Source organism: Melopsittacus undulatus, chromosome 6, assembly GCF_012275295.1.
Source record: "Melopsittacus undulatus isolate bMelUnd1 chromosome 6, bMelUnd1.mat.Z, whole genome shotgun sequence".
In the NCBI taxonomy this organism is placed as follows: domain Eukaryota; kingdom Metazoa; phylum Chordata; class Aves; order Psittaciformes; family Psittaculidae; genus Melopsittacus; species Melopsittacus undulatus.
In genome coordinates, this window is record NC_047532.1 from 84,470,324 (window position 1) to 84,498,171 (window position 27,848).

Consider the following 27,848-nt stretch of genomic DNA (forward strand, 5'->3'; position numbering starts at 1 on the left):
TGCTCTAATACTTGAGACACTGCAGGCACTGGAGTATGAATCATCAAGTAGGATTTCTTGCATATAGCAGTTCTTGGTACATGTTCTGTGAAACCTGCTTGATCCCACTGACATATGTAGAAAACTAGGGCCCCCAAACTGTTTAATTTGTTAATGTTCTCATGTGTCTTTCCAAAGAGGAAAAAGAACTATACCAAAATATATATCCAAGTTGTACCACAAGCTCAGTTTCACTTTAAAGAGTTTCTCATGGGATTAAAACTGAACTGTGATATAAATGTATATCCTTTAATTTGGGGCTGTGGTGTTCTCTCACATTTCCTATATGAGCATATTTGTACCTATAAACGTTAAGCTGGCAGTAACATATCTCCTTTTTTTTCTTTCTCAAGGTGTTCTTTGCATCTGTGCAGTCAGGAGGCAGCAGTCAAATATATTTTATGACTCTTGGTCAAAATGTGCTATTCAACTGGTGAATCACATCAAAATGAAGGATGCTTTGAAACTTCTTGTAGGTAGCAGTGTAAAATGTTTGGAGGTAACATATTAATTTGCACTTTTTACCTACAGAAATTTTGTCATTATTATCAAAATTCATATTCTTTCAGTTTGGAAAGAATTCTATTTTCATGTCAAAGTACTGCAAACATGTTTAGTTTGTCTTCTAAAATATGTTGCAAACCAAGATTATATTTGCAGTGTTAGGAGAAATCTTTAATGAAGAATGTAGTCAATATAAGAAGCTCCTGTACTCTGAAAAGTGTACAGTTTCATTTTCACAGATGACATAACAAAGTTAGCTTGAACAGAAGTCTTTTTCTTTTTGGGACAGCAACATCTATAGTTAATATAAAAACACAATTTGGGTGGCAGATTGGAATCTATATTGAATTGGGTTTTGCCTTGTTTCACATTTAAAGTGAGGTCTTACTCTTTCACTAAGACTCCCTTGTCTGGGTCTTACAATTGGTGAAAGAGTCCTAATAAGGCCTAATGCAGATTGGGACACTTGAGGGGATCGTATCCTGTGCTAGTCGTCTAATGCACTGTACAGTTGCCAAAGCAGATACTTCTAGACATGTGCCCCATCTAGTAGGTTTTACAAATGCAGGGGACAGACTTCGTGTTTCTCTCAGGACTGGATACCTGAGCCCATAGACACAGTTACTGTAGAATGTATTTGTAAAAATAGTTTAAATAGTAGTTTGTCAAAATCAGGTATGCATAAAGTATTACTGACCTGAACCTGTAACTTTTATTCAGACACGGGACCCACACTCGTGTGAATTGATTTAAAGGCACTACCCATGTATATAAGGGCACAGGATCAGGCACCTTCTTTTCTTGCTCTTTCAGCATCAATTCTTCATGTTTTTGTCTGTAAATATAATCTTTCCTATGGATGTTAAGGTTAACAAATATATTCTTAATATAGTTAGGAAAATATCCAAAGAGTTAATCTATTATAAATAGAATATATAAATAATTTCAGGTGCTTTTTTTGCTAATTACATCTAAATAAAGCTGCATCCATAGTGTTATTGGTGCCAGTGATTCTGCATAAACTCTGTTCTCAGGGGCTTGTAAGTTGGCCATAAAACTATACAGATATAATATATATACTATATGTAATCATATACTATGATTAAATTGTAGGGTTTAATGCAATCCTTATTTAGCTGATTTTTGGATGTGCTTTGAAAATGTAAAACATTAATGTAATACAAAAGAGCTCATTCCAGACATGATACAGTATGGATGACGCTGTAGGCAACAATGAAATCACTAGCTGCAGTGTTTGAGAATAAATATTTTTTACTTGAAATATGTGATACTGAAAGGTGCAGGGAAAGTGTTGGAATATCTGGTTCTCTATCCTAAGGATGATGATTCAAAATTGACTAAGAAGGGGAGAAGTAAAGCTGTTAAAACTGGTGGCTGTTCTGTACAGTATGTCAGGTTTAGTTAGTGTTGGCAGTCATGCTGTGACTGACAGGTGTTCAGATTGCAACCATCAGCTCCAAAACTGGCATCCTTGTATATGTCAGTGGAGAATCAAATTAGGGCGTGATCATCCTTCCAACCCTTCCCTATGCTGGCACCTCAACTGCTGCAGGCAGATCAGAGATGCCAATGCTGTTGCTGTCTATGTTCTTTGGCTATGTGGAGGACTGCACTTTCCAAAGTTATTAACCTAGCACTTTTCACAAGCAATAGCTTATCTCAAAATGTATAGTGGTTTTTATGAAGTATTTTCCTTTTAAATATTTTAACTTACAGAAAAATAATCCTAAGGCCATACTAAAAAATATGTGCAGTGGTTAAAGTGGCTCTTAATGCGTGCAAGTAATCAGCTTGTGTGCAAACAAATCTGAATGGTATGCTGTGCTTGGGCAGAGCTGTATGAAAACAGGAGTTCTCTGTCTATTTGTAGTAAAGTTCCTACCCATTGTCAGTGCTAGGACTGGGGCAAATGAGCAAAACGTGGCTTGGCTCCCTATACTATTGAATGTTGGGCTCGTATAGTTCAACTTTCACCAAAAAACCCCACCAAAACCCAACCCAAAACTAAAAAACCCCAAACCTGTAACAGAAACAAATGAAAGTTACAATTTACAAGCAAAAAATAATTTGCAGACAATCAGAAATACAACTTACTTGCTTTTGACTTGAAATAAAATGTCTAAGACTGTGAAGAAAGAATGGCTTTCATTTTGTACCCTGGAGCTGTGCAAAACTGCTCATGCTCGGTGATCCAGGCTGCCCTATAACACTTCCTTTAAAGTGTGAGATTTTATCTCATGCTAGGCACTAGTTAAAAAAGACTTTAGAAGATAATAATGGAGATTTAGAACAACCCATGTCAAACAGATTAAAGCAGCAAATGTGATCAAACTTGTTTAACGTTACTGTGAGAGTTGACACACTGAGATGATGTTCAGCTCCATACCAGAAGGGAAAGAAAAAGCAAGTTCAAGAGAAGGAATGTTCACTATTACATTGAGAGTTTAATATTTCATTCTGTTTCCTCCTATTGGCTCTGTTTTCCAGCTATGATTCAAGGCAGTGGGTGGGATTTTCATCTGTCACTTTGTATGTGAATTATTGGGGTTACATCCATATGTAAATATGGAAAGAATGAGGCCCTTAGAGGTGAATGCTTTTAGAGGATGAAGTGATATTGCAAACAGCAATAGCAACTGGATGCAACAAAACAACTGTGGCATGTTTTTCTTTATCAAGAGAAAATTGGAATGGTTGAAGATGAGCCCAGGCATGTCAGAAAGAGTATCAGAAGAGACTGTAAGTGATTAGAGAGGAGGGAAAAGCTGAAGAAAATAAAAGGGGGGAGTGTGGATGTTGGGGACACTGTATTGCTGTAGGAGGTATAACAAATGTTAAGAGATGGTAAGAAGAAGAAAGTTACCAAAGAAATGGAAAGATGTGTAAAGTGACTGAGTGGTCTGAACACTGAATGAGAGAGTGCTCCAAACTGTTCAGCTCAAAGTATAGGTTCAAAGATGTAAGTAAAAAAAAGAATTAAAAAAAGAAAAATAATCCAGAGAACCAAGTTTTTCCTGACATAAATTTAACTATGCAAAACGTGTATCACATTTGTAGTTTCATTTTGTGAGGTTTCTCTCCCTTTTATTAACTTTTAAAACCAAGGAGTGAACTGCTTAGCAGTATTTTTCTAGTGATGTTATTTTGATGTGAACAATTGCCACAGGGGCAGAAGGGCAGGGATCCATGTCAGTCATCCTTTGGTACATGCAGTATCCTAATCTCAGGTGGTGCTCCTAATGTTGTATTTGCCAATTAAGACTGTGCTAATACTGCAGCAAGATAATATTGGATGCGCCTACTTTTATTTTAGGAATGGTGAACTCTATTCTGCAGCCTGACACATGGCTTTAAAAACTGGGAACAATGTAAGCCATGTACTGCACATTATGTATTGTTCCCTAATGTTGGAATTGTACAACTGCAACAATAATAAAAAATACTGAAAATTAAAACTGGTGTTGTGCTTGTAGACGTCTGTTACATTTGTGTAAGCTATTCTAACAGTCGTAGAAAGTTACTGTGTTCCAAATCCAGTCAGTATCCCTATGGAAACATCTGCATCTGCCTATAGAGACAAATCATGTTGTCTTCAATGAGTTCCTTATGTCCGTGATGGAACAGGCTCAACACAACACACTAAGCCCTCAGGTTTTGTGGCTCTAATACAACCATCTGCTGCTGGCTCCTCACCACACATGACTGATTCTGCAAGTGCTTCTGAATCTGCAGTTTCTCATACAATCACATCGGTCCCACTGGTCAGGTATGGCAGGGAAACCACACCCAGAGCAACTTACAGACATCACCAGTCAGTACAACATGTCTTGTCTTGCCGCAGCAAAACATGCTGTTCCAGTTTCAAAATGGGTGTGTTAGCTAGACCTCTGCTGGTGAGAAAGAAGGTAACAGGAATGAATGGAATCATTCTCAAGCTGTGAGCTTCGAGAACTTTCTGCTGGCTCAGTGTGTGGAGCTCTGCCGAAGGTTTGGTCTTCTGCCTTTCTATCTGTACCCAGTGACACTATAAATACTGGGAACTAGTTTTCTTCCTCTTCCTGCCTCTTTATCTTCAGACCTCTCTCCTCACTCTGTCAAGTTACAGCCTAACATTTCCTCCTGTAGACAAAAATACATAGAATAACAGGTTGGAAAGGACCTCAAGGATCATCTGATCATCATTTGCTGATCATCATTTGCTTTTTAGCAAAGCATGACCTAGATCAGGTGTGGCAGCAGCCTGTCCAGCCAATCCTATAAGTACCCACTGCTGGAGAACCTACCACTTCCCCAGGACGATTATTACAATGACTCATTGCTCTCATTGTGAAAAATCTTCCTCTTTTGTGTCCACTCAGAATCTCTGTAGGAGTAACTTATGTCCTTTACCCTTTGTCTTTTCCATGTGACTCCTCGTAAAAAGGAAGTCTTATTCTTCTTTACAGCCACCCTTTACATACTGGAAAGATGGCAATAAGGTCTTCCCTGAGCCTTTTTTTCTCTCTAGGCTGAGCAAGCCCAGCTGCCTCAGCCTTTCTCCTAATAGCAGGCTCCCCAGTCCTTCGACCACGCACTTAGTAAATGCTAATAAAGTGATACACGGGTTACCAATGTACAGGGGGGTAATACAGAGAAACTGTACAAGGGAGTTAAGGGAATTCCTTTGCTTAAACAAAAGTATTGTCTGTCCTAAGTACCTGCCATTGCCATCATGCCAAGGCATTGATTACTGCTGGAGGGGGAGAAACAGATGCTAATTCTACTGACAAAAGCAGATGAAAGGTCTTACTGATAAACCGGGGAGAGGCAGACTGGGCGCCGACTAGCCTTAAGTCCATGTCTGAAGGTTAAAAGGTGTAAAGGTTAAGAAGAGGAAGACTCATTTACTTCATCTTGAAGACCCCTACCCACAGGAGGAAGACTCATTTACTTCATCCTGAGACCCCTGCCCATGATCAGAAGGGGCACTGCACAGGTGCAAAGGACCTTCTGGCTCATTCTAATACGAAGATTATATAGATAATAAATATGTATAGGCGGATTGAGCAACCTCATGTCTGTGTATACCTTAAGAGGATAAATGTAAAGGGAGAACAACCCTGAGGTGTGCATGCTTTGCAGGAGCTATCCCCATGCACCTCAGCGCTGAATAAAAGCATACCTACTTTACAACTTTAACTAGTTGTGGAGTCTATCCGCGCATCAAAAGTATCAACTACAAAGTTCTTAATCCCCTGAAGTTTCACTAATATAGTAAGTGATCATATCATAAAGAATAATTAGATGATGTTGATGGTAGCAGTGGGATGAGAATCAATAATAAAATTTAAGTGACGTCACACACTTAGGGACCACTTGTAATAATTTCTAATAGATGGAAACACAATCATTGCTGTTGGAAACAACAGAGAAAGACCCAGGAGGTGTTTTCAATGCCAGGATGATTATGATTAACAACCCCCCGCAAGCATAAAAGCGGTAAATACAATTTCAGGAGCCAGCATGAGTCACTTTTATTGCAATCAGGAACACGAGGCCATAGCAATAATGATCAATAACGAGTGTTATGCATTCACTTAAAGGCACAGGACCACTGTTACCGGTGCTCCGGCGCTACCTACGGAGCACGCGGCTGGCCCAGTCGGGCACCGCGGCACGTGTACCAACAGCCCTCGGTGCTGCAGCCCCGGCCCCATCCCTAAGGGCCATGGGGAAGGAGCGGACACCGCCATTCCCCCCCCCCCCAAACCCCTTCTCGGCCATGCACCATCGGGTCCCCCCCTCCCCCCCCCTTCCCCCCCTTCCCCCCCCCCCCCTTCCCCCCCCTCCCTCCCCCCCTGGCTCCTCCCCTTCCGCGACCGTTGGCGATATTTGAATGGCTCTCGGCGCGCGCGCGCAAACGAGCTCCACCCCCCTCAGAGCCCGCGTGCATGATGGTGGCGCTCCGTCTCGGGCCGTGACGACCGCAGCCTCGGGCCGACACCACCACCGCCGCCGCCATGCAGGACCCTACCTCCGACAGCAATGGGGAAGGATGGGAGGAGGCCGCGGCCATGCCGCAAAGCGCCAGCGAGACATTTCTTCGAAGCATCTTTGAGGAGGTGCAACGCGACCCGCAGCTGACCGTGGTCCCCGTGGACCCGCCGCCCGTGACGGTGGTGGCGGTGGAGCGGTACCTGGCCCCGGCGCAGCCCGGCGGCCCCCGGTACTACTACGACGTGGTCCTGGAGGGCGGCGAATGCCGGCTGTTCTGCTACCTGGCGCCGCACCTCAACGGCCTGGTGCAGCGTGCCCACCTGCGGCCCGGAGTGCGCCTGCGCGTTAAGCGGTGCACGTACCGCTATGAGGAGAAGCGCCTCTACTATGGCTACCCCTGCCTGGAGGAGCTGGAGCTGGAGCTGGGCTGTGGTACCGAGCCTACCCTCGGCGATGAGGGCCGCGGCGGCCTGATGCCGCTCTGCGGTGGCGAGGAGTACTACCTGCCGCTATGGAACAACGATGATCCTTACGGGAACATTTGGGTGGCAGAGAAGCCCGAGACGATGGTGCACGTTGACGGTAAGGGGCGAGGAGATGGCTTCATGGGAAGGGGGTGTGGGTGGGGATGGGAGCAGTGTACGGGTGAGGAGGTGCGGGTTTTGCCTTGTGTGTTCGCCGGGGTGAGCTCCCGGCTGAGGAGTGGCCCTCCGGTTGTAACAGGCACCCATATGAATGTGGTGTATGTGTCACAGTTTACGTGTTCATGTTAGTTGGAGAGAGTTTTTTAAGCTTCCCAAAACATTGACTGAAAATACAGTGTTTGCACCCAGGCTCTAGGTGTCAAAAACAGCCTTTCCCTTAGTAATCTCTCGGCTAGTCCGTGGGACTGGTGCTGGAGCCTGGAAGCTGCCACCCAAAACGTGGTCAGTGTTGAGGGACTGAGACCAGTCCGTGAAGTGAAGCGAGGAGGGAGTTATAAAGTGGGACTTATGAAAGAGTGTGATACTCTTACAGGCTAACGCCTGTATCTTTTGCATTAGCTCTTCTGCTCATCTGATGATGCTTCCTTGTCATTTAAAGTGTGTCACAGTGCTCTCTTTGAGCTAAAGCAAAACCAGAAAAACCCCAAAACAAATCAAAATAACGCTGTTTGCAGATAACTCAGAACAGGATCTCATGGTGAGCAGTATCAAAGAATAACCTGTTTTAGATGTTACAGACATTAAGAAAATACATGTGACATCCTCATCTGTGCACTTTACTCCTGAAAACTTAAATGTACTACTTTGGTCTTTTTCTCTTTCTTTCTTTCCCCCCTTAACCTTAGTCTGCAGGCTGATTTCTCTTGGTCAGCTGGAAATGAACTGGAAAACCTCAATGCGCCACCGTCCAGTTCTTGTGAGAATCCTGCACAAATCTAGGCTAAGGTACTACGGGAAACCAGAGAAGAGAAATACGGATATTCCTTATCAGGTAAAGAGAGATAAATGCATCGGTTAACATTTGAACAAATAGTTGTAGGATATTTGGAAATCATTATTCCCTTGTAGCAAGTACATAAAGTTAAGAATGATATTGTAGCTACTTTATATTAAACTTGCTACCTTCACTAAAATGCTGAGCCTTTTCAAGTAGACCAATGCCCAGCCAGTCTCTGAACAATGGGTACTCTGGGAAGACTAGCAGCCTGTTTTATATCTGAGCATAATGTTACATGGCATGAAATATCCCCTGGGTCAGTTCAGGTCACCTATCTTGGCTGTGTCACCTCCCAGCCTCTTGTCCATCTGTAGCTTACTTGCTGGGGTGGCAGAGTGAGAAACAAAGACTTTGACACTGTACAAGTACTGCTCAGCAACAGGTATAACATTGGTGTGTTATCAACACTGTTATAGTTGTGGATCTAAAACATGGTACCATACAGGCTGATGCAAAGAAAATCAACTCCATCCCAGCCAGTACAAGAGGGCAGCACTTGACAAAGAGCTCCAGTAACTCATATGGTTCTTCCATGGGTGGAGAGAGGTATGAGACACCTTAATGAAGGACTGTGGTGTTCTCTTATTCCGAGTTTTCATTCCCTGTAGACTTGAAGGTAAATCTGGATCTTTTTATTGGATGTACTTTTCAGGAGAGTCTAGATGGTATTCAGACTTCCTTGGCAGTTCATCTGTCATATCTCCTGGTGTTAGGTGTAGAATCAACACCCAGAGCTGGGTTAGCTCAAGAACTTAGGAGACGGATTTACATGCTCTTTGTTTTATGCATTCTTTCTTTAAATAGTGTTGTGTGCTGAATTATCATTGTTAGATAAAAAACAATAGGTAACAAAAGATTCAATGTTATAATGGTTTACTTTCAAGGATGAATGGTTCATGACTAATTAGGAATATTAGAATGAAATAACAAGTGTTGATTTGTATAGTCTCTGTATTGAACTTGGAATAAGGAAAAGAGGGCTTTAGAAGCAGCAAGGGGAAAAGACATAAGGTGATAAATATGTTCAAGAATGGTGATATATTAAACAAAAGCAGATGATTGAGGCTGATGAATGGATAAAATGAAGTATTTTGAGAAGGCTGAGGTCTTTTTTCAGTGGATTACTATCTTTTAAGAGCATTATAAAAGTGTTAAAAAATCTTTTTCACTGTTTTGGTGATCTGCTCAGCTATGGATTCAAAGTTCACCCAGTCTAAAAAAAACCAAACCAACCCAATAACTGGTATAAATCTTTGCCATCAGAAACACTTCAATGAAAATGTAGGGTTTTCAATGCAGGTTATTTTAGGAGTTTGTGTTTTGGTAGGTTGTGGGGGTTTCCTTCAAAGTCAGACTTGTATAGTGTTTTGATCAAGAATGTTTAGCAAATCGTCCTGCAACATCTCAACTTCTTCATGGATATTGATATATTACTCCAAGTACAGCATTCTATTTGACAAGAATCTTCCTAGTATTGTTTCTTTTATATGCTATTGCCACAACCTTTCCAAAAAAACACGGAGTGAAACTGGTGTCTCCTACCATTACTGAGCACTGGAAAGAGAAGAGTTTGGGCTGGAATAGTTGTGAAAGAATTCTTTTGTGGAAATCAGGGATTTCTTCGACTCTAGTATTCAATGCAAGTTTTGGAACATACTCTATCCATCTGTAATCATCAGAGAAGTTGTTCATAAGTCAAGTAGCTGATGCATTATATAGAATAAATACGTACCAGAATGATATATAAGATATGTATTTGTCTCTCTTTTCTTTAGGCTTACTTTGAAGTTGCTGATGATTCAGGCATGATGTCAATGGTTTTGTGGAATTCATTGTGTCCTGAATGGTATAAGAGTATGAAGGTTGGCACAGTATTACTTCTTGAGCAGTACGGTGTCAAAAACAGTTACCCATTTAAAACACAGCCAACCCCAGGAGATTCACAGATGAAGATATTTTCTTCAATTGGTTAAGTATCAGATAAGCTTGTTTTGATTCAGTTAAATATAGCAGTAAATTTTCTGCACAGAAATGAAGTGATCCATTGCTGAAACTAGCTGATAAGGTGTATATCCGTAAATATTAGCTCTGAAAGGTTTCTTAGTATCCAAGTTCTTACTGTTCCTTGGTTCATATTTGGATCATGTATACAGAGTTTATTGCCAAAGTTAGTTATAATTTCTATTTAAAAATAAATAAAAAACTAATCCCTGATGTCAAGTAGTGGCATCATAAAGACAGGCCTCTGACACTGAATTTTAATGTGATTCTACTTCCTGTTTAATAATACAGATATTTGTGCATGGCTCACACATTCTTCCACATTGCTGATTTGACTTTAGATTTTAGTGTATATGGTCAAGCCCCAGAGTGTCTGCTAAGCCCCACTAGATAACAAGTTGCATGGATAACAGGTATCTGTGCTGAAACAGCAGCGCCGTGGCAGTGCAATTATGACAAATACTCGTCAGCTATAAGAAGGTATTTTCTTGCTTGCAATTGTTTAATGGGACAGATATTAATGGAGCTATGCTGCAGAAATAAAAGTGCTGCAATATAACAATATGTCATGGTTTAAGCCCATACGGCAACTCAGAAACCGTGCAGTCATTCACTCACTCCCCTCACTTCCTCTCCCTGCTCCCAGGGGGATGGAGAGGTTAATCGAAAGAATGTAACTGCCACGGGCTGAGACAAGAACAGTTTAATAACTAAGGTATAACACAAATCACTACTGCTACCACCAATAATAATGATGATAAGGGAAATAACAAGGGAAGGGAATACAACCGCTCACCACCCGCTGACCGATACTCAGCCCAACCGAGCAGTGATCTAGCCCTTCCAGGTAACTGCCCCCAGTTTGTGTACTGGGCATGAAAAGCACGTAACATCATGTGTTGATGGATCTTATGCCTTTATCCTCTAAGCAGAGAATCTAAAGAAAACAGAATATCCATAAAAAAACTTTTGGAGAAGTTCTAAAATTGATTTTAGGCAACCCCTGGTGCGTGGGTTTGGGGATTTTGTGTTCAGATGAAGTGCAATTTAATACCTCACTAACTACTCCATTAATAGCAAGATCTCTGTATATGCCAAATATGGGGCAATGTTTCAGGTTGTTTTAAGCATACACAATGAGTGCTCCAAAAGTTCTTCAGCTGGCTAGTTAAGGCAGTCAGTTACTTAAGTAACAAGTACATTTTTCATCATCTGTTTCCAGTTTGTGATTCCACTAGATTCCAGTGTTCACCTGTAAATGTTGTAATATATATCCAGAGGGTTGACAAGGCAACAACGGAAAGGACTTTCCAAATCAAGAGTTCTTGCAAGATTTGTGTGAATCAAGTTCTGAATTGTTTACTTCTGTTTGCAGCTGCAACATTATATGACATGCTGGAAAGTGCAGTTTCAGGACTTAAAATGTTTGGAGCTTAAATAGGTAGTCCCAACACCATGAATTTCACTGCTAGGCAGTGTGTACATTTCACAGATCACCGAATTCATGTGGTACTGATGAAAACTACTGTTTTGAATAGCCTGGGCTGACCTTAGCTTCTGAATCATCCTAGGGTATAGTCTTGAGTATGTGTCTTTTGGCTAATCTCAAAATGACAAAACAATTGGTAAGTAGTTTTGATGCATGGGGAAGTTTTGTTTTCAGAAATTATCTCTAAGATACTGTCTTAAAACACCATATGCAAACCCACGATTGTTCTCCAAATACATTGCTAGAAAGCAGTAGCCAAAAGAAAATTCTTAAGTAGAGGGTCTGATTTCAAGTCTAATGCCTTCCTAATATTTCATTGCTAGTATGAAACATGGATATAATTATATATTGCATACATATTTTATACCTATTTAATTACTTTTCCAGGTACATTATTTGAGTAACCCTTTACCCTAATCAAATAATCTTGTAGAAACTTCATCAGAATCTGTATTTTTCATACCAGCAATATTACTCTTGTTATGAGAGAGACAGTAGAGAACCACCTTGTGTATTCTAGATGCTGAAGCCATTCTTCCTGTATTTTTAATCTGGTTACAGAACCCCTTGCTTCACCCAGTGCTCCACCATTTTGTTGTTAAATGTCTAAACGGTCTGCTTAATAAATCAAAATCTTCAAGTGCTATAGAGAGACAGACCTTGAAAGACATGAAAGACTTTTTGTTCTCCTCTATGGTCATGGTATATTTCTATCATATTAATAACTACCTGAACTGGTATCAGATGTGGAAGTTTGTATCTCCTAGTCCTATCTCCTGTTTTACTTCATTGTCTCCAAGTCAGTTTTAAATCTTGGTGATGTTTCAGCTTGCATAAAAAGTAGTTCATATCTAATAAGTATTGTAGTATTAGTTTCTCTTGCTGGTCTTTTAAATATCTGGCTGGATCAGACTCATGGGAATTGGAAAGTTTAACATTGCTCAGATTATAAAATTGCACTGTTGGACGCTGTACCTGAATCATAGAATAGGGTTGGAAAGGACCTTAAGAACATCTAGTTCCAACCCCCCTGCCATGGGCAGGGACACCTCACACTAATGAAAACATAAAATTAGAAGAATTGATTCATAATTTCACAAACAGACACAGTTGGAATATTTCATTTAAGAAACTTGAACCCTGTTTTTTTGCAGGTTTTGTTTGTTTCAATTTGCATTCATGCCTTGAATGTTACTGACTTTTTTTTTTTCAATTCTCAGAAATCTGCCTTAATATTCGAGATCCTCCTACTAAAATAAATATCATTCCAGAAGAAATGGTTAAGCCGGAATGGGGATTACCTGAAGTTAAATACCGATTTATCACAAGGTAAAATACAGTTTTGTTGTCTGTCAAACTGGAACTTTAGTTTTACTGTGTTACACTGAATGTTAGTTGGAAATGTTTTTTGGTAAGTGCTTGAGAAAGCTTTATGTTTTGTTATTAACAAGTACTCGTGGTTTTGTTCTTTTTTGGTTTTAGGTCAGAACTGGATGGCTTACCAAACAATCATTCCTGTGATATTATTGGTCTTGTGACATTCGTAGGAAGGGCTGAACGAGCAAGAAAGAAAGGTTTTTCTATGAATATAACTTTTGGAATTTAACAGTATTTAAGTTTGTGAATAAATGTTTATACATTTTTCTTCATATTTGTTTATATAGAGCAGAATGAAGACTTCTGGCTCTATCGTTGGGCACATGCCATTGATGGGACCTCAGACCAACCGTTCATACTGGAATTATTTGCAACTTCTCAACCAGAAATGTTTGAGCGTATTTGCCCAAGTATTTATCTCTATAATGCTTATTAATAATTATTTATAGTGTTTTTCTACTGGGTTGCTAATTTAATATTCTGAGTATAATTGCCACTGAATACAAAAATGCCATGTTTTAGCTCCTTAAAGGGAAAATAGCTAATCAGAAATAAAAATTTAAAGATACAGTAAGTATCTGAAACCCTTATCATATTGCAATCTGCCAGTTACTCTAAACAAATAGATGGCCAGCTGGGCTTGGAGCTCATATGATCTCATTAATTTCAAACAGAAACTTAAGTGAACCACCTGGGGCAACATCTCTTGCATCAGAGGCAAATAAAGCAAATAAAATCAAATCTTTGCTCCTTTTGCCCTGTAAATAAGTGATTTTTTTAATAGACAGGCATAACTTAAGAGGATTGGCAGAGAAGAGAGAGGGGAAAGTTAAAAAGCTGAATTTCTTTGAATACATATTTTTTGGCCAAAAAGCAGTCTTTGCCCAGCTGTGTCAGTTATTACATGTGAGCTAATAATGATGTATTTTAAACTGGGGAATCCTTAATTAAGTATCTTAAAGGAACTTTAAATATTTTTTCTTGCCATCTTTCTCTTCTCCTCCAAGTGCTCATCCTCCATTCAAACTGGTTGATGTCATGTGCATTTTTATGTCATATAATGCAGGACCAGCTGCACAACCCTGTTAAGATTAGGGCTTTATTAATCTTGAGTGTTCTGGGGAAATGGCAAAGAATGACATTCCAGTGATAAAATGAGTTATTCACAAAAGAGTGAGTTTGTACTCTATGCTGAAATTTTGCAGTGGCTTGTCATAATTTCTTGTGCTTTCCATGGTCTTATGCTTTTTATTATTAAGAAAAACAGGCATTTAATATCCTTATTGACTACTTCTTTAATGGATATCCTACCTGATTGGTGAAGTGTCTCATGTTTTAGTCCTAATATGTATGCTGAAATTTCCTTACACAGTTATTAAACTGACAATTTAATTACATCTCCATACTGTAATTTATAACAAGCTCAATTTGTGCTGAAGCATTTATTGGCTCAAAAAGTAAAATGTCTTGTTTAGAGCACTTAATAAAATTAATCCAGTGTGTGTCAGTCTTAACATTCTGAAATCAATGAAATACCAGGAAAAAAACCTGAAAGGCATTTTCTTGGTTTTTTGTTCCAGTGACATTTTTGGTGTGTACACAGATGAGAGTGGTACGGGACCTCAGTGAGAATCCTTCCAGCACTGTTTACCTTACAACTTCAAATGAAAGTCAAATATTCGTTACAGGTAATTTAAACTAGTTTTAGTTTGATGTAGTTCTTGTCTTATTTCTTTGAAAAGGATATTTTAATTTTACAACAAAATAATCAGTGCACAGCATTGGCTTCCCTGTCAGAAATGATGAAATACCACTGCAAACAGAAAAAAGAAAATTGCATTCTTGTGAGGTGTTAATGGGTATATCTTATGCAAAGTACCAAAGTATTATTGGGTTAAGTCATATGTTTACTAATTCTTTCAGACAATTTTAATCCTTTGATAATCTAGCAATGCAGATACCGCTTCCTTAAAAACATCAACACTTGCAGCTTTTCTGGCTTACACATTTCCTTAATAGAAAAACAAACAAAACAAAAAAGGATATAGTAGTCCTAAATTTATCTTAGCTGATGTTTTTCACCAAGTATTTGGAGAGCTATTATGTTTTGTCTTTCCCAGTGGAAAAAAGATGTGCTTGATGGCACTGAAGGAGCATTCCTTCTGGTAGTCTGTTTTGAATACTACTGTCTTGAATACTACTGTCTGCAGTTAACGGTAGTCTTTATGGTATTGTGATACTGTATGCTAGATACTGCTAGTCAATGTCACAGACACCGTTAAATTAATATGACAGTTAATTGGTAGAAAGATGTCTTTTGTGTTCTGTAGTCCAGATTTTCTTAATCTGTTTTTTTTTTCTACATAGTGTTCAGGATAGCTTCAGGATGAGAACAGATGACAATAACCTGCTTTGGTTTTGATACAGCATTATTTTTGTTTTAAAAGGGGGGCACAGCAACCAGCCATACACCAGGGATACCAAAGTAAGAAGCTTCCTTCACTGGACTAGGACACAAAACGAAGTTGATCAAATGGAGAAAACTGTCATTGGTGGCTATTATCCTTTTCCACGACCTCCAAATAGCTTTTTGAAATACTGTAAACACAATAAAGGTATCATACCCTCAAATATCTTTAAAGATTTAAAATTATTAAGAAACATGAATTTTTTAAATCAATTTAATATTTAGTAACAGATTTTCTTTTGAGTCTTGCATTCAGACATTTTGATACTGTATTTCTTCAAATTTTTTTTCCCAGTTGAATCTGTTTTGAAAGCTATAGATGAAACAGGGAAAGAGATTCAAGACTTGCAATACAGAGAACACAAGAGCATCGCTGTTCAGGGAATACTTAGTGCCATAAGATACATCAGCTATAGCAGTATGGCTGAAAAAGCCTCAGAAGTGGAACTTCCTCAGGTACAGTGTTTGGGATTAATACTATAGCACTTAAGCAGCTATGATCATAACTGGAGTGGAGAATCTTGCATTTGAGTTCATTTGAGAACCTCGTTACATTGTTTCTTGATTAACATTATTTGCTGTTCTGAGAGCAACATTCTCAAAAGTAATAATTTAGAACTTTTTAAAAAGCAATGATCTGGTGTTTTTCTGAAAGTGTTATGGCATTTCTCCACAGTTCAGACTCAGAACTGTGTAACCAGAAGTTTCTAGTTTGACTGACTGGATAACCTAATGTAAATTAGAATGTGGAAGAGGCAACTACTGTAACATGCTCACTGTGAACTTTTTAGACAGAATTTATCTTATTAATATGATTAGAAGATAATTTCTGCTAGATATAACATGACTTTCACAAAGTAGGGTAAAATGTTCCTTTAAAAGTTATTTTGAATCTTGCAGGTTTTTTAGCTAGAAGCAAAACTTTAAGTGCTTTGAAACTCTTAAACAATTAACTGTTGTTGCAGAAAGATGATTCTCAGTCCCCTGAAAGTTCTGCTTCATCCCAAGAAGACTCTATTCACAAGGAAAGAGGCACCAACCTTCAGAATAGAGAAGTTCTGTCTTATCTGGGCTCACAGTACACTCCTGGTGAAAAACATCGTCACCAAGCTCTCTTACAAAAGAGTTCAGTCAAGAGAAAGATGCCATGCAGGTTAGATACAGATTCATAAATATCTAGTAATAATATCTTCTAAAAAGTGTTTACAGAAGTTAATCCACAGCCCAGGCCACAGAAAAATATGTAACCTCTGAAAACAAACAGTTTAAAGGGCAGTTAGGTACTTTTCCTAGCATCAGGTGATGACAATTGCACTGTTAGGGTTTATTGAAGGCTTGATTAAAGCAGGTGTTTGGGCTGAACAGCTCACTTCTGATTAATATGTGTGCTACTTTGTTGTTAATCTCACAGACTTGAAATAAAAATAGTTAATACTTGAACCCTATGTAGTTTAGTAACATAGCCTTGGAACAAGCAACAGTTTAAGTGGTGTCAGGAAATAAGATTCCTTCACTGATAAGGCAAAATCAGGATCTGGTATACCCGTTCCTTAGTTTCAGGCATAACTTATTCTTTTCTATGCTGCATGTAGCTGTTACGTACTGTCAGAAAGGCAAATAGATTGTGGTTATGTGCTAAGGTACCTAACAGCTCAAAATAACTTGTAATACTATGGCTCTGCTTGTGGTGGGATTTAATGAAACTGTATTCCATCTAGTCAGACATAGACAAAGGATACCATTCCAATATACAGAAAGAGAATAAGACAAAGTAATTTGCCTGATGCAACAATATTAGACTTGAGTAAAATACCTGCTTGTTTAAGATTGCTCTTTCTTGCAAGGTTTATGCAAAATCTTATACTCAGTATTAAAAGCCTGGTGTATCTTTGACAGATATAATGCTGCAAAAATCTAGCCAGTCACATTTCAATTTTTATTTATTTTTGTTGTAGTGGATTTCTCATGCTATAAACGGGGTAGTTTTCCTGAATTTTCTCATCCAGAAGTCATAATGTGGGAAGAGGGTGGGTGATGGGAATATTTGGAGAGAAAATGAGATGAATTATAAATAGGATTGAATGAAAACTTAAGAAAACCCTGGTGAACAGAAGTCCTGTCTTGTCAGAGTTAGAGCAGACTTGTTAGTCAATTTCCATTGTGTAAGAAAAATTCCAGCATTTGAGTGTCTTGGGTTAGTTCTGCCTGGAAGAAGAGCATGCATGTTCTTTGCTTGATGTGTTTCCATTTAAATAAACGCTGTAATGGTGAATTTCCTACTTAAGGAGAAGTAAATCCGTTACGCCTGTATCATCTCACCACTATTTCACACGATTTGCAAGAAGAAAACTTGGGTAAGTCATATGAAGTTAGTTATATTAAGTAATTGCAATGATGAACAGATACTTGAAGTCAAACTTCTACAGATCAGGAACCAGTATGGAAGTGAAACGAAAGAACAGATTAGGGGAGTTTCATATTTTCTATTCACTTCCTTTGCACTGGTTCTGATTCAAACATATTGGATTATTATATTCTGAAATATAACACTGGGTTGGGTTTTTTTCTATGTTTATTTAGACATCGTGGTGAGTTTATAACAACAGGAACGCAGCAAAGAAAAAATAAGTAAGTGGGTTTAAGAGCTTATTTTACCATGATCTGGTGGCACAGTATCTGTTACATTTTTCTCCTCCATGATATCATAGGTAATTAGTTAGAGATGGTTAGAGACTAGTTGCAAACAAAGTATAACAAAAATCTAGTTTGTTTGATCTAACTGATTGTCGTTACAACAGGGTCGTATGTCCAAAGGAAAAGACGTATTTGGAATTTCTGTATCTTTTTGGATTCCAGAGTGGTGACATGGCTCCATTCATGCTTTAGTTTTGACTATTGAAGGGTTTTGCTATGAAAGGACAGCAGCGTCCTGTGCATCTGTGTTTTAGAATCAAATCACAAACCTGTTGGCCTGTGATGTTCCGATTTTAGTGAAACATGCTCTTTCCAGGAGGTGCCCAGTAGAGGGCAACAAACACTGGGTTTTTTGAGTGTGAACACTGGGTTTTGGGGATAAATCTATGATGATGCATTGAATCATCATAGAATGATGTAAAATACATTCTTATCTGCTTCATAAAGCGAAGAAATAAGTAGTTGTTGTCCTAAGCTCTTCCAGACTGGTTTGCTGAGTGTGGTAGGTCTCATGTTAAGCTGCTGTATTACATATCTCATAATATGAAACCAGGTACTAGTGCTCGCTCATCTGAGCTTGTATCATTTATCACCAGGAATTTGTCAAGGTTTGAACTTACACTGCATAGTGTTTGAGGTTAAATAGGTTTTAAATGCATATGCTATAACTTTCTTTTTATAGGTTGGATGAGTTTCAATATGAAGATACTGTGCAAGATACAAATAGGCAGACTCCGTTAGACAGCTCACAGCTCTCCATAGGTATGTTGCAAATAATTGTTATATTAACCTTAGGAGGTTTAAGCTTACTTCTTCTCTTCAGGTCCAAAACAGGCAACAGAGATGTCCATATAACTTTTGTTTGTCGAGACAGTTCTTCTGTAGATCTGGCTGCATCAACGTCTAGGGAGCCTCTATAGCAAAGTATTGTTAATGCTATTCTGTTCAGTCATGTTTCTGATTTGTTCTAAAGGATGACTGGAAGGACAGAATGGGCTTTATACAAGTTTTAAGTTAGTTTTGTACCTCTGAAGCACTTGATAGCATCAGACCTTATATTTTCTGTTCAGTTTTCTTGCTGTAGTGATCTACGTATGATAAAATTGTCCCTTTTGGGGAAGATAGCCCCAGAGCTTTGTGAGCACCTGATTAAAAAGTTAAATACAAGATGTGGGAAAGAAATAGATGAAACATTCTTACTACAAGCCAGTAATAAGAATTGCATTTGGTTTAGGGATTTTTCTAAGTTAATATTTTTAATTTTTTCTCTCTTCCTCTGCAATTGAAAAAATAAACTTGTGTTCTATCCACTTAATTTCTTCATATCTATTTTGGATGAAGAAAAAGTCTTAATTTGTCACTTGTCATTATGTGCATTTTGGTCTGGTTTTTATTTCATGCAAATATTTTGACATGTTTTCCTCTTTTCAAAGCTGACTGAATATACTCTGAGTCATGGAATTTCATCTGAAAGTTTGTCTGCTCCTAGCATCTGTCCCAACATTAACATCTGCCAATTTATTTCTGTCTATCACTATATTATGTGTAATTTTGACCATCCTTTTATTTTTGGCAAGGCAGTGGTTCATTTATTCCTTTATTTAGATACCTGTATCTAAAATACAGGTAATCTTTAGATAGTTTTATTCTTAAACTTTTCCACTGATATTTCCTCACTGCATGTGAACCCCTATATAATTTAGGTTGGCTGATATTTTGAGTGTAGACCAAAATAAATTAATCAGTCTCTCATCTAATGTAAGTATGCAATAATTACATGAATATGTTAGTAAATGTAGCTGCTAAACATATGCACATATTTTTCTCACATAACGTCAGTTCTTCTGGCAGTATTTATTAGTCTTATATAAAATAGTGTTTATCTGATGCTAGTTTTATCTAAAGATCAGTGTGTTTATATTTTGCTTAACAAGCCTATTAAGTATGGCATATGTATCAAAGTCAGCACTTTTCTATAGAATCATAGAATTAACTGGGTTGGAAAAGACCTTTGCGATCATCAAGTCCAGCCAAGACCATATCACCAAGGGTCTCACCTATGCAGTTTTTGACTGCTTCCATGCTATGTTCTTTCAGATTTTGGAAGTTCAGGTCATAGGTGTTATATAAAATGGAGTTTTATTTTGAGCTTTGTGGCATCATTACCATGGTCCCAGGTAGAGCCCTGTTTGTTTTTAAATACCAGCAAAGGAAACTGCTTTTAGAACTATTTAGGGGAACATGAGATTTCCCTCCCTCCTCCCTTGATAGCTATGTATAGCAGTGCTGACACATAGCAGCCTGCATCAAAGTAACACTTTTTTAGCAGTCATTGGGTAGATGTGCAAAACAAGCTAATGGAGGTATCTGAAACAAATTATTAGTGTCTTTTTAAATGGTGAAATATCTTGAGGCAAGAAGCAGTATTGGAATATGGTTCATTCACTGGAATTTCGTTTACTCCACGTACTATTTTTTGCAAGAGGTACAAAGAAGTAAGAGTGCAGTCTGTGCTGTAAGATAACATGAGTAACTAAAGTAGAAATGCACTGGCTCAGGTTTACTAACAAAAGTGTTTGCAAGAAAGGAACTCTATAGTAATGGTGTGGACTGACAACCAAATTAACTTCTTATTTTTTACAAGAAGAAACATCCACTGTATACTATAAATATACAGTAGGTGTAAAAATCCTTCTGTTAATTGAAGTGAGATGAATATAGGGTTCATCTCATTTGCTTTTTGTGGGAAATCATGTGTTTCAATGTTCACCATCGCCATTTCTATGCTTTTAATTGGTTTAAAGCAGGAAGTAGTCTTTGCTGCCAAGAGGCTGTCTGTAGCTAGAGGAATTCAAACATTTGCTTTATGTGTCTCTAAACTGCAGTCAGATTGTTACAGATTTCAGCATCATATTGGTTAAATAACCAGTGGTGGTTTTTTTTACTGTGCTCTCCTAATTACAGGTGTTTATGCTAAGTTAATGAGTGTACAAGCAGGACACACAGATTATGGTGCCAATTATATATTGAGGGAGAAAAGTAAAGTTATGATTGAAGTTTTAGAAAGAGAAGGGGATTTTTTTAATCCCCCTACTTGTATTCTGAAACTTTTTTGTGTTTTATTCGCCTAATGTATAATATCACTTCTTCATGCTTGTAGAGAATACTGTAATTCTCCAAGTAAAATGGTGATTAAACTGTTTCTTCACGTGGCGGCTTTCATGTGCCACTTTGTCTTATATGATGAATTCCAGTTTTGTGAGAAAAATACTGCTTTTTGCAATCCGGAACACACTTTTCATTTCAGTAGCAGTGTCATTTTTTCTTTAAATTCAGCAAGACTTGTTCATTGTTGGATATTCTTGTGTGTGTTTTATCAAGTTTGTGTACTACATTCTGGTTTCTTCCTTTTTGAACATGATAGCAATTATGCCACTAAACGGAAGTAAAAATGCCAATGTTCTTAGAGAAGGCTATGTGATGAGAAGTTGTTTCACAGAAGATGGAGGAGGTGCAAGGCTATACTGGGAATAATTTGAAATGAGCTTTCTGATAAGCTCAGAAAGCGGGGTTTAACACTTCAGACTCGAAGTGATGTTTATATTAACACAGTTGCCATTAACAATCCCCATGTTGCATGTAATAGGCAAGAAGAACGAAGCTATCATTGCCTGTATATATATATATATATATAGCAAGAAACTGTAAAGGTATCATAATCTCAATGTAAACATATAGTTACCGTGCAAGGGATGGAAAAGTTTACCTTCATTTGTACGCATTTTAAACTTGTTTTCATGGTGTTCATTAAAGAAGTTTTGTGCTTGCCAAAACCAAGCCACAGTGATGGCTTTTCATGTGATGCAATGCATTTTTACTACCAGTCTGGCCTCTAAGGTTACCAATTTGTCCATGTTCCAAACCTAGTTTAATTTGTTGTGTTGTACGTTTTGAACATTCTGCCGTGTCCTCATAACTGAAAAGTTCTAATGGAAATATTTCTCACCTAGCAGAGAAGCAATATGATTCTATGTGCCTATAGGCAACTAAGTATTTTCTCTGTTTTTAATAGGCGAAGAAGGAATGAGTGATATACTTGAAACTGAAGAGCCTGAAAGAGCTTTTGGTTTGTGGCAGAGTGACCTATGGGCACAAATGAAACACAAGATAATGAAGTATTTGCATTACAGCAGAGTTTTCCCAGAAAGCATCCCATGTAAATTTGATTATGTGCACAAAGATTGGCTTATGCGACTGTACAACCTTCATGCAGCAGTGTACCAGTCAGAAAAAAACAGTACACATAAAACTATCAGCGACTTTAAAAGTGCTAGTGGCCTTGGGTATTATGAAGTGACAGTCATGGGTAAGTATTCGGTAGCTCAGCCTCTAAAAATGGTTAGGCAAAAGCAGCATAAGCTCTTAACTCTTTGCTTCATTCACTTGAGAATGACTTGAAGGTTTGTCAGAAACTGAATGGATTTCTCGGAATTAATCAGTTGATTTTGAGTATTTCTTGAAGTTTATAAAGATGATTGACATTTTAGATTTCTGTTATAGTCATGACTTGTTATAATTTTTTACCAGAAAGTTGTAATTCTCATTAAAAATACCTTTAAATGAAATGACTGAATATCTTATTTCTAGTATCTGTTTTCATATAGTTTATATTTTTGATGGTTTATGTGTATCACTTGAAGAATGTGTGTAGTCCTAAAGCTGTTATTACAGTTAGAGGTAGGTCCTGCTCACTAGTTCAACCAGTCTGACATAATCAGGTAAATTATTCAATTGTGCTTGATTGTCAGCTGACTTTCCTGCTGGAGAGGTATTCAACAAAAGCAAGTTAGTGTTCTTAAAGGGAGAAGGACAACTATAAATGCTTCATTTGAGCCTTATTGAGTCAGTTTTTGAGGTTTTTGGGGTTTTTTTTAGTACTGTTGCTCTATTTATTTTAAAATAGATGGCTGTATTTCAGCTGTATTCACCAGCAGCTCTCAGGAGCTTCTGTTTAGCACAGTGTCAGTTGACTGATCTTTGTTTGTTACAATATACATATGAAAGCTGATGTGTAGCTGTTAACGTTACTGGGGGATATTAATCTGTTTGATTTTTTTTCACATTAAGAAATTGCCTGGCATAACAATGCTCATGGGAAGTTCCCATAATTTAGAAGTCTCCATTATTTGCTAAGGGAGATTTGCAGAGAAGGTGTTTGAATATTTACAGTCATTAGAATCCTGAGGTTTGCAATTTGTAATATAATATTCAAGGTGAAAGTAGCACAAGGTCTGCCTCACATACTGCATAGATAGACTGGTTGGAAAACTAATTTCTCTCCCCTTGTAGCAGTGATAAAAGGGAGTGTGAAATGGCTTCCAATGTTGGCTTAATGTTTCCTAAGCTAACAACAGTTAGCCTTAAATCACAGTATGTTATCATATCAATTGGAATGTACTTCTGTATAAATATATACATACACATACATCTTGAAATGTATTTTCAGGTGTCAGTTATCACTTAATGGTAAAAGAACAAAGTGCATGAAGTTGCTAATGTGCTGAAGAGCATAATTTTTTTTTCAACAGGTTTAAACCATGATGTAGCAATAGATGTTGCGTTTCTTCCACTGTTTTCTCCTGAAGATCCTCACTTCTTTCAACTAGAAGACACTCAAAATGATAACTTACTGTCTTGTATGAGTTGCATCTCTGAAAGTCAGCGGCCAACCAGTAGCAGTGGAAGACCTCGTGACACGTTTCCACTTTCAGGTGAGTCTGGCTTTCACTGACGTTACTCATGTTTCGTTTCTTGTTTTATCTTTGAGTACAAGAGTTAATCCTCTATAGAAATCTCTGCTGTAAGTCAGGCATCTTCATGTCTTCAGTGGAAGATGCACAAATTCTATGTGGCCACCTTCAGTAAATAGATGTAATACCAAACTTCCAAGGCAGTTTTTACTAGAGCTGTTATCATACTCTGAAGATAGTATTTTACTAACTCCTAAGTGATCTAGATAGTATTTGCAGTTACTTGTTGATGCAAAATTGTACTGACATAGAAGCCAGGATGTGTGGTTGAACATGTGAATATTTGGCTTGATCTGCTTTGAAATAGAGTGGAATAAGAGTCACTCAGCCAATCCATTTCATTGATGTCACTTTGAACATTTGCTTTAACGCAACCTGAAGCACCTGTAAATGGAATTGTTTGCCTGCTATTGAATTATTTTCCTTCAGATTACGTTTCTAATTACTAGCACCTCACAACATATACGGTGACCACTGTTAATGTGTATCATACTGTAAAATGCTGTGTAATCATCATATTTTCCTGCATGGTTATATGGACAGACTTGATTTTATTTAAATGCATCTTTACCTTTTCTTGAATAATACTATGAGACCTGAGAATCACTAATGGTTAAGGAACGTATGTTTCAGCCTTTCTGTATCCAAGTTCTGAATCCCTGTCATTTCTAGGAATTAAATTTACTAGTAAAATTCTACCAAACAAACAAAACCCAAACCCCAGTAAGCCAGCATTTAATAGTTAGAGTGAGGTTTTTAACTGAAAGAAGGTTGAACATGCACACCTTACTGCATGGAAAACAATGTCAATCCAGTATACCTTTTTTTACTGTATGTATATTAAACACCTTTTCTTCTAGATGAAATTGTAAAAGCAGCGATGGATCTAGATGGCAAACATGTTGTCTGCATCCTGGACATCTGTCACTTGGGCGGTGATAAGGTGGAAGTCTTTCTAAACAAAATCTACAAGACAGCGGAACCCGGTGTATACAGTGGACAGTGAAGAGTGGATGCAGTGTAATGTAATAAGTTCTTTTTCAAATTTATGTTGCTCAAAAAGAGGGAAATAAAATTGCTGTAACTTGAATACACCCTCTATATATTGCACTTCTGGAACTAGCAGACACAAATGTAAAATTATGTTCTTTACAGCAGCTGTAATGGACATCTATGTAGCTGAGAAGGGGAACTGTTGTTTTTGTTTACAGTTTTGAAACAGATTACACAATGTCTTGGTCACTTATGTTCAAGAGGGTGAATGAACAATACAGTGAACTTATCTTTTGATAGGATGCCATGATACGGTATGATTGCCATCTCTCTTTCTCTGCCTGTGCACACACATACACAGGAAATGTATGTATCAGGTTGAGAACTGAAAAGAGGGGCAGGCCTTCCCAGTATTAAAGGCAATGTTTGCAAAATAATGAACAGGCTGTGATAAAAATTCAGGCTGGAAATTAGAGTCCTGTTGAGGATTAACTGTTATGTTCTGTAATCACCTTTTAGTGGCAGTCTTGAAGCTTACTGTGTTTTGAGAAAGTGATTAAATACCATGGTGCCTTCAGTACTTGGATCAGGGCTTTTGGTGATCCAAAAACCATTTTCAGTTCTTCTTAACTGAACAAGGTCCACTGCTGGTTTTCTATATGGCTGCTTTTGTACAAATGTTTTTGGGTAGTAAGTTTAGAAACCCAAAGTTATTTATTAATTAAAAAAATGTTAAAACTTTAAAAAAAAAGAAACTTTAGTGGAAGATCTTCTAGCTTTGCAAGCGCAAAACTGACTTTAAGGAGCGCTTAGCATGGCAGGATCCTGTTTGTTGCACCGTTAGGGATTTTCTGTTGGTCAGTACTATCATCTTTGTTTGTAGGAATAGCTGTATTCTGAACACATGAAGGAGCTCAGCAGCTGTGAGAAGCTGCCACTGCTGCAAGAGTGAAAGGCTCTGTATTCTGCCAACTTTTTGGCTGTATGCTAAGTAGCAGCTGGCTCCTGCTGAGTTCAAAACCCAAGTTCCCCCTTTTCCTCCCATGTGAAACAGCATCTAATCATTTATACAACTGAAGACCTTAAGCAGGAGCTAAAGCACACTGCTGTTTGACAACTTGTCCATGTGAAATGCTGGTCTCAGTTCCATTCTTTGAGAAGAAATGATTGCATTATGGAAGCTTGACAGTTAAATGTTACCATTATTGACCAAACCCCACAGTGTTGATTTATAGGAGCAGATTTATTATTATGTGGGAAACTTCTAGGCATGTGTTAGCAGCCTGTTGGTAATTGAGGAATATCTCTTACAAGTAGTTTACTTGTTTGCCCTGGGGACAGTGGACTTTGTCTTCAGGTACTTAAATTCTGTACTCTGACTTCAGTTAATGGTAATTGAAGGAGAAGCATTTCTGCTTATTATAGTACAAATTCATATCTTCAGATAAGAACAGAGAGTCATAACATTCTAAAGAAATATATGAAGTTATCGTCTCTCTGTTGTGGTTGACAGTTTAAAAATGTGTTGACAGGAAACGTTTGAGTTTTCCAGGTTCTGAAAGTTAAATGTGACTACGTATAAATGTTTGTATTTTGTATTGATCATACAGTATTAGTTCTAGAGCAATGTTCATCAACCTGTGCCTTTCAGATTACCTTGTAACCTTGCCACAGAAGGCAAAGTTAAAATACAGCAACACAAGAAGAGTCGGGTGCATGGTGCTTGCATTACATGACAGTGGTTTTTTGTGTCTTGGGGTACGTGGCAATTAGACGCCATTGCTGTAGAGTGAGAGGGATTAGCACCAGCACCTTGTGTACCAAACTGAGCCAAGCTGACTGTGTCAGCAAGTTTTGTTTAGATATACTTCAGGTTGAAGTTTATTTTCTAGAAGCAGTTGTTATAATGTTTATCTTTGTATGAAAAGGACAGATGTGGCTGGCACTGTCACAGAGTGCCCCTTCATTCTCTTGTCTTAGCCACTCCGCCCTATGCAGTAGAAATACACCAAAGGTTGTTTGCCACCCGGCACTGTTTACTACACTTTAAACATACAGCATTAATCGTTTCGTCCTACATGTTAGGGCTTCCTGACTCTACAAGAAATACCAGGATGTTGTGGAGTGTGTGTAATGCACAGAGAAGACTTTCAAGAATATCATTTTGTTTTATGGAAGTGTTATTTGAAATTTTTCACAGCAAAATCTGGGAAGGAGAGAGATTCAATTTTGCAGAATGGAATGCCAATGTTAAATACACAGGCTCTCTGTGTCTAGCTAGAGAATATTCAGTGCCTGTAGTAGACCCAGAATTTCAATACTCTGGGTCATTCTACAGCAGCACATACCCCATCCCTGAAGTTACACTGAACTTACTATTCCAAGTTCAGTTTCTGAGGCCTTGTAGTGTTTAATATATGGCTCCACCACTCTGTCTCCCTCCTCCCTGCCAAATCAGCACTGGGGCAAAGGTCCCATGTGCAAAGAAAGTACTTGCTGTTTTATTTCAGGTGGTGTTTATTGACACAGAGACAAAATCAAAGTATTTTTCATGCTGGGTCTGTCAAAGCATGTTGATTTTGTTGTGTTAAGCCAAGGTACAGATTCTTACTCCTGCAGAATGCCATAGGAGTCATCCTTCTTGCTGTGTATTGCCACTGCCGAGGTTAAAATACAAGAGCACATTCTCTAACTGTAGAATTCATACCAAACCAAAGAACTGTACCTTAGAATCTTAAGTTTGCATATTTCTTATGTTTCCAGCACTAATTTCAAGGAAAAACAGGGGAAGGTAAACTCTGTAGCTGTTGGTACTGTTGTGTGTATGAAACTTTCTAAGTCTTAGAGGTAAGATCGTTCTTGAGTTAATGTGATGTAGAATTAGTGCAATGTTGAAAAGTTGGAGAATAAATAAATGTTATGTTAACAACATGGGTTATTTGTTTTCATTTGTTTTCATTTTCTTCTCACTTCTGAAAGCTGCTTCGGTTTCCAA

General features: G+C 38.1%; 2 protein-coding genes across 2 annotated transcripts in view; both read left to right on the top strand.

Annotated features, from left to right (window-relative positions):
* The window catches only part of NRK (Nik related kinase), an 81,940-nt gene extending 77,919 nt beyond the window's left edge, over positions 1 to 4,021 (top strand). Inside the window, exon 31 of the mRNA XM_034063728.1 lies at positions 393 to 4,021. Within this exon, the coding sequence (XP_033919619.1) occupies positions 393 to 476 (84 nt within the window). The 3' untranslated portion in view covers positions 477 to 4,021. The remainder of the gene's footprint in view (positions 1 to 392) is intronic.
* A 2,462-nt stretch (positions 4,022 to 6,483) lies between these two features.
* Positions 6,484 to 27,752, top strand: RADX (RPA1 related single stranded DNA binding protein, X-linked). Its single transcript, XM_034064123.1, has 15 exons — positions 6,484 to 7,122; positions 7,871 to 8,016; positions 9,798 to 9,990; positions 12,733 to 12,841; positions 12,995 to 13,086; positions 13,177 to 13,299; positions 14,470 to 14,577; positions 15,337 to 15,504; positions 15,652 to 15,812; positions 16,322 to 16,509; positions 17,642 to 17,710; positions 18,733 to 18,812; positions 22,123 to 22,416; positions 23,639 to 23,821; positions 24,721 to 27,752. Exons 1-15 carry the CDS (start codon positions 6,564 to 6,566, stop codon positions 24,864 to 24,866), a joined length of 2,619 nt encoding a protein of 872 aa, XP_033920014.1. The 5' UTR covers positions 6,484 to 6,563; the 3' UTR covers positions 24,867 to 27,752.
* Positions 27,753 to 27,848: the final 96 nt, after the last annotated feature.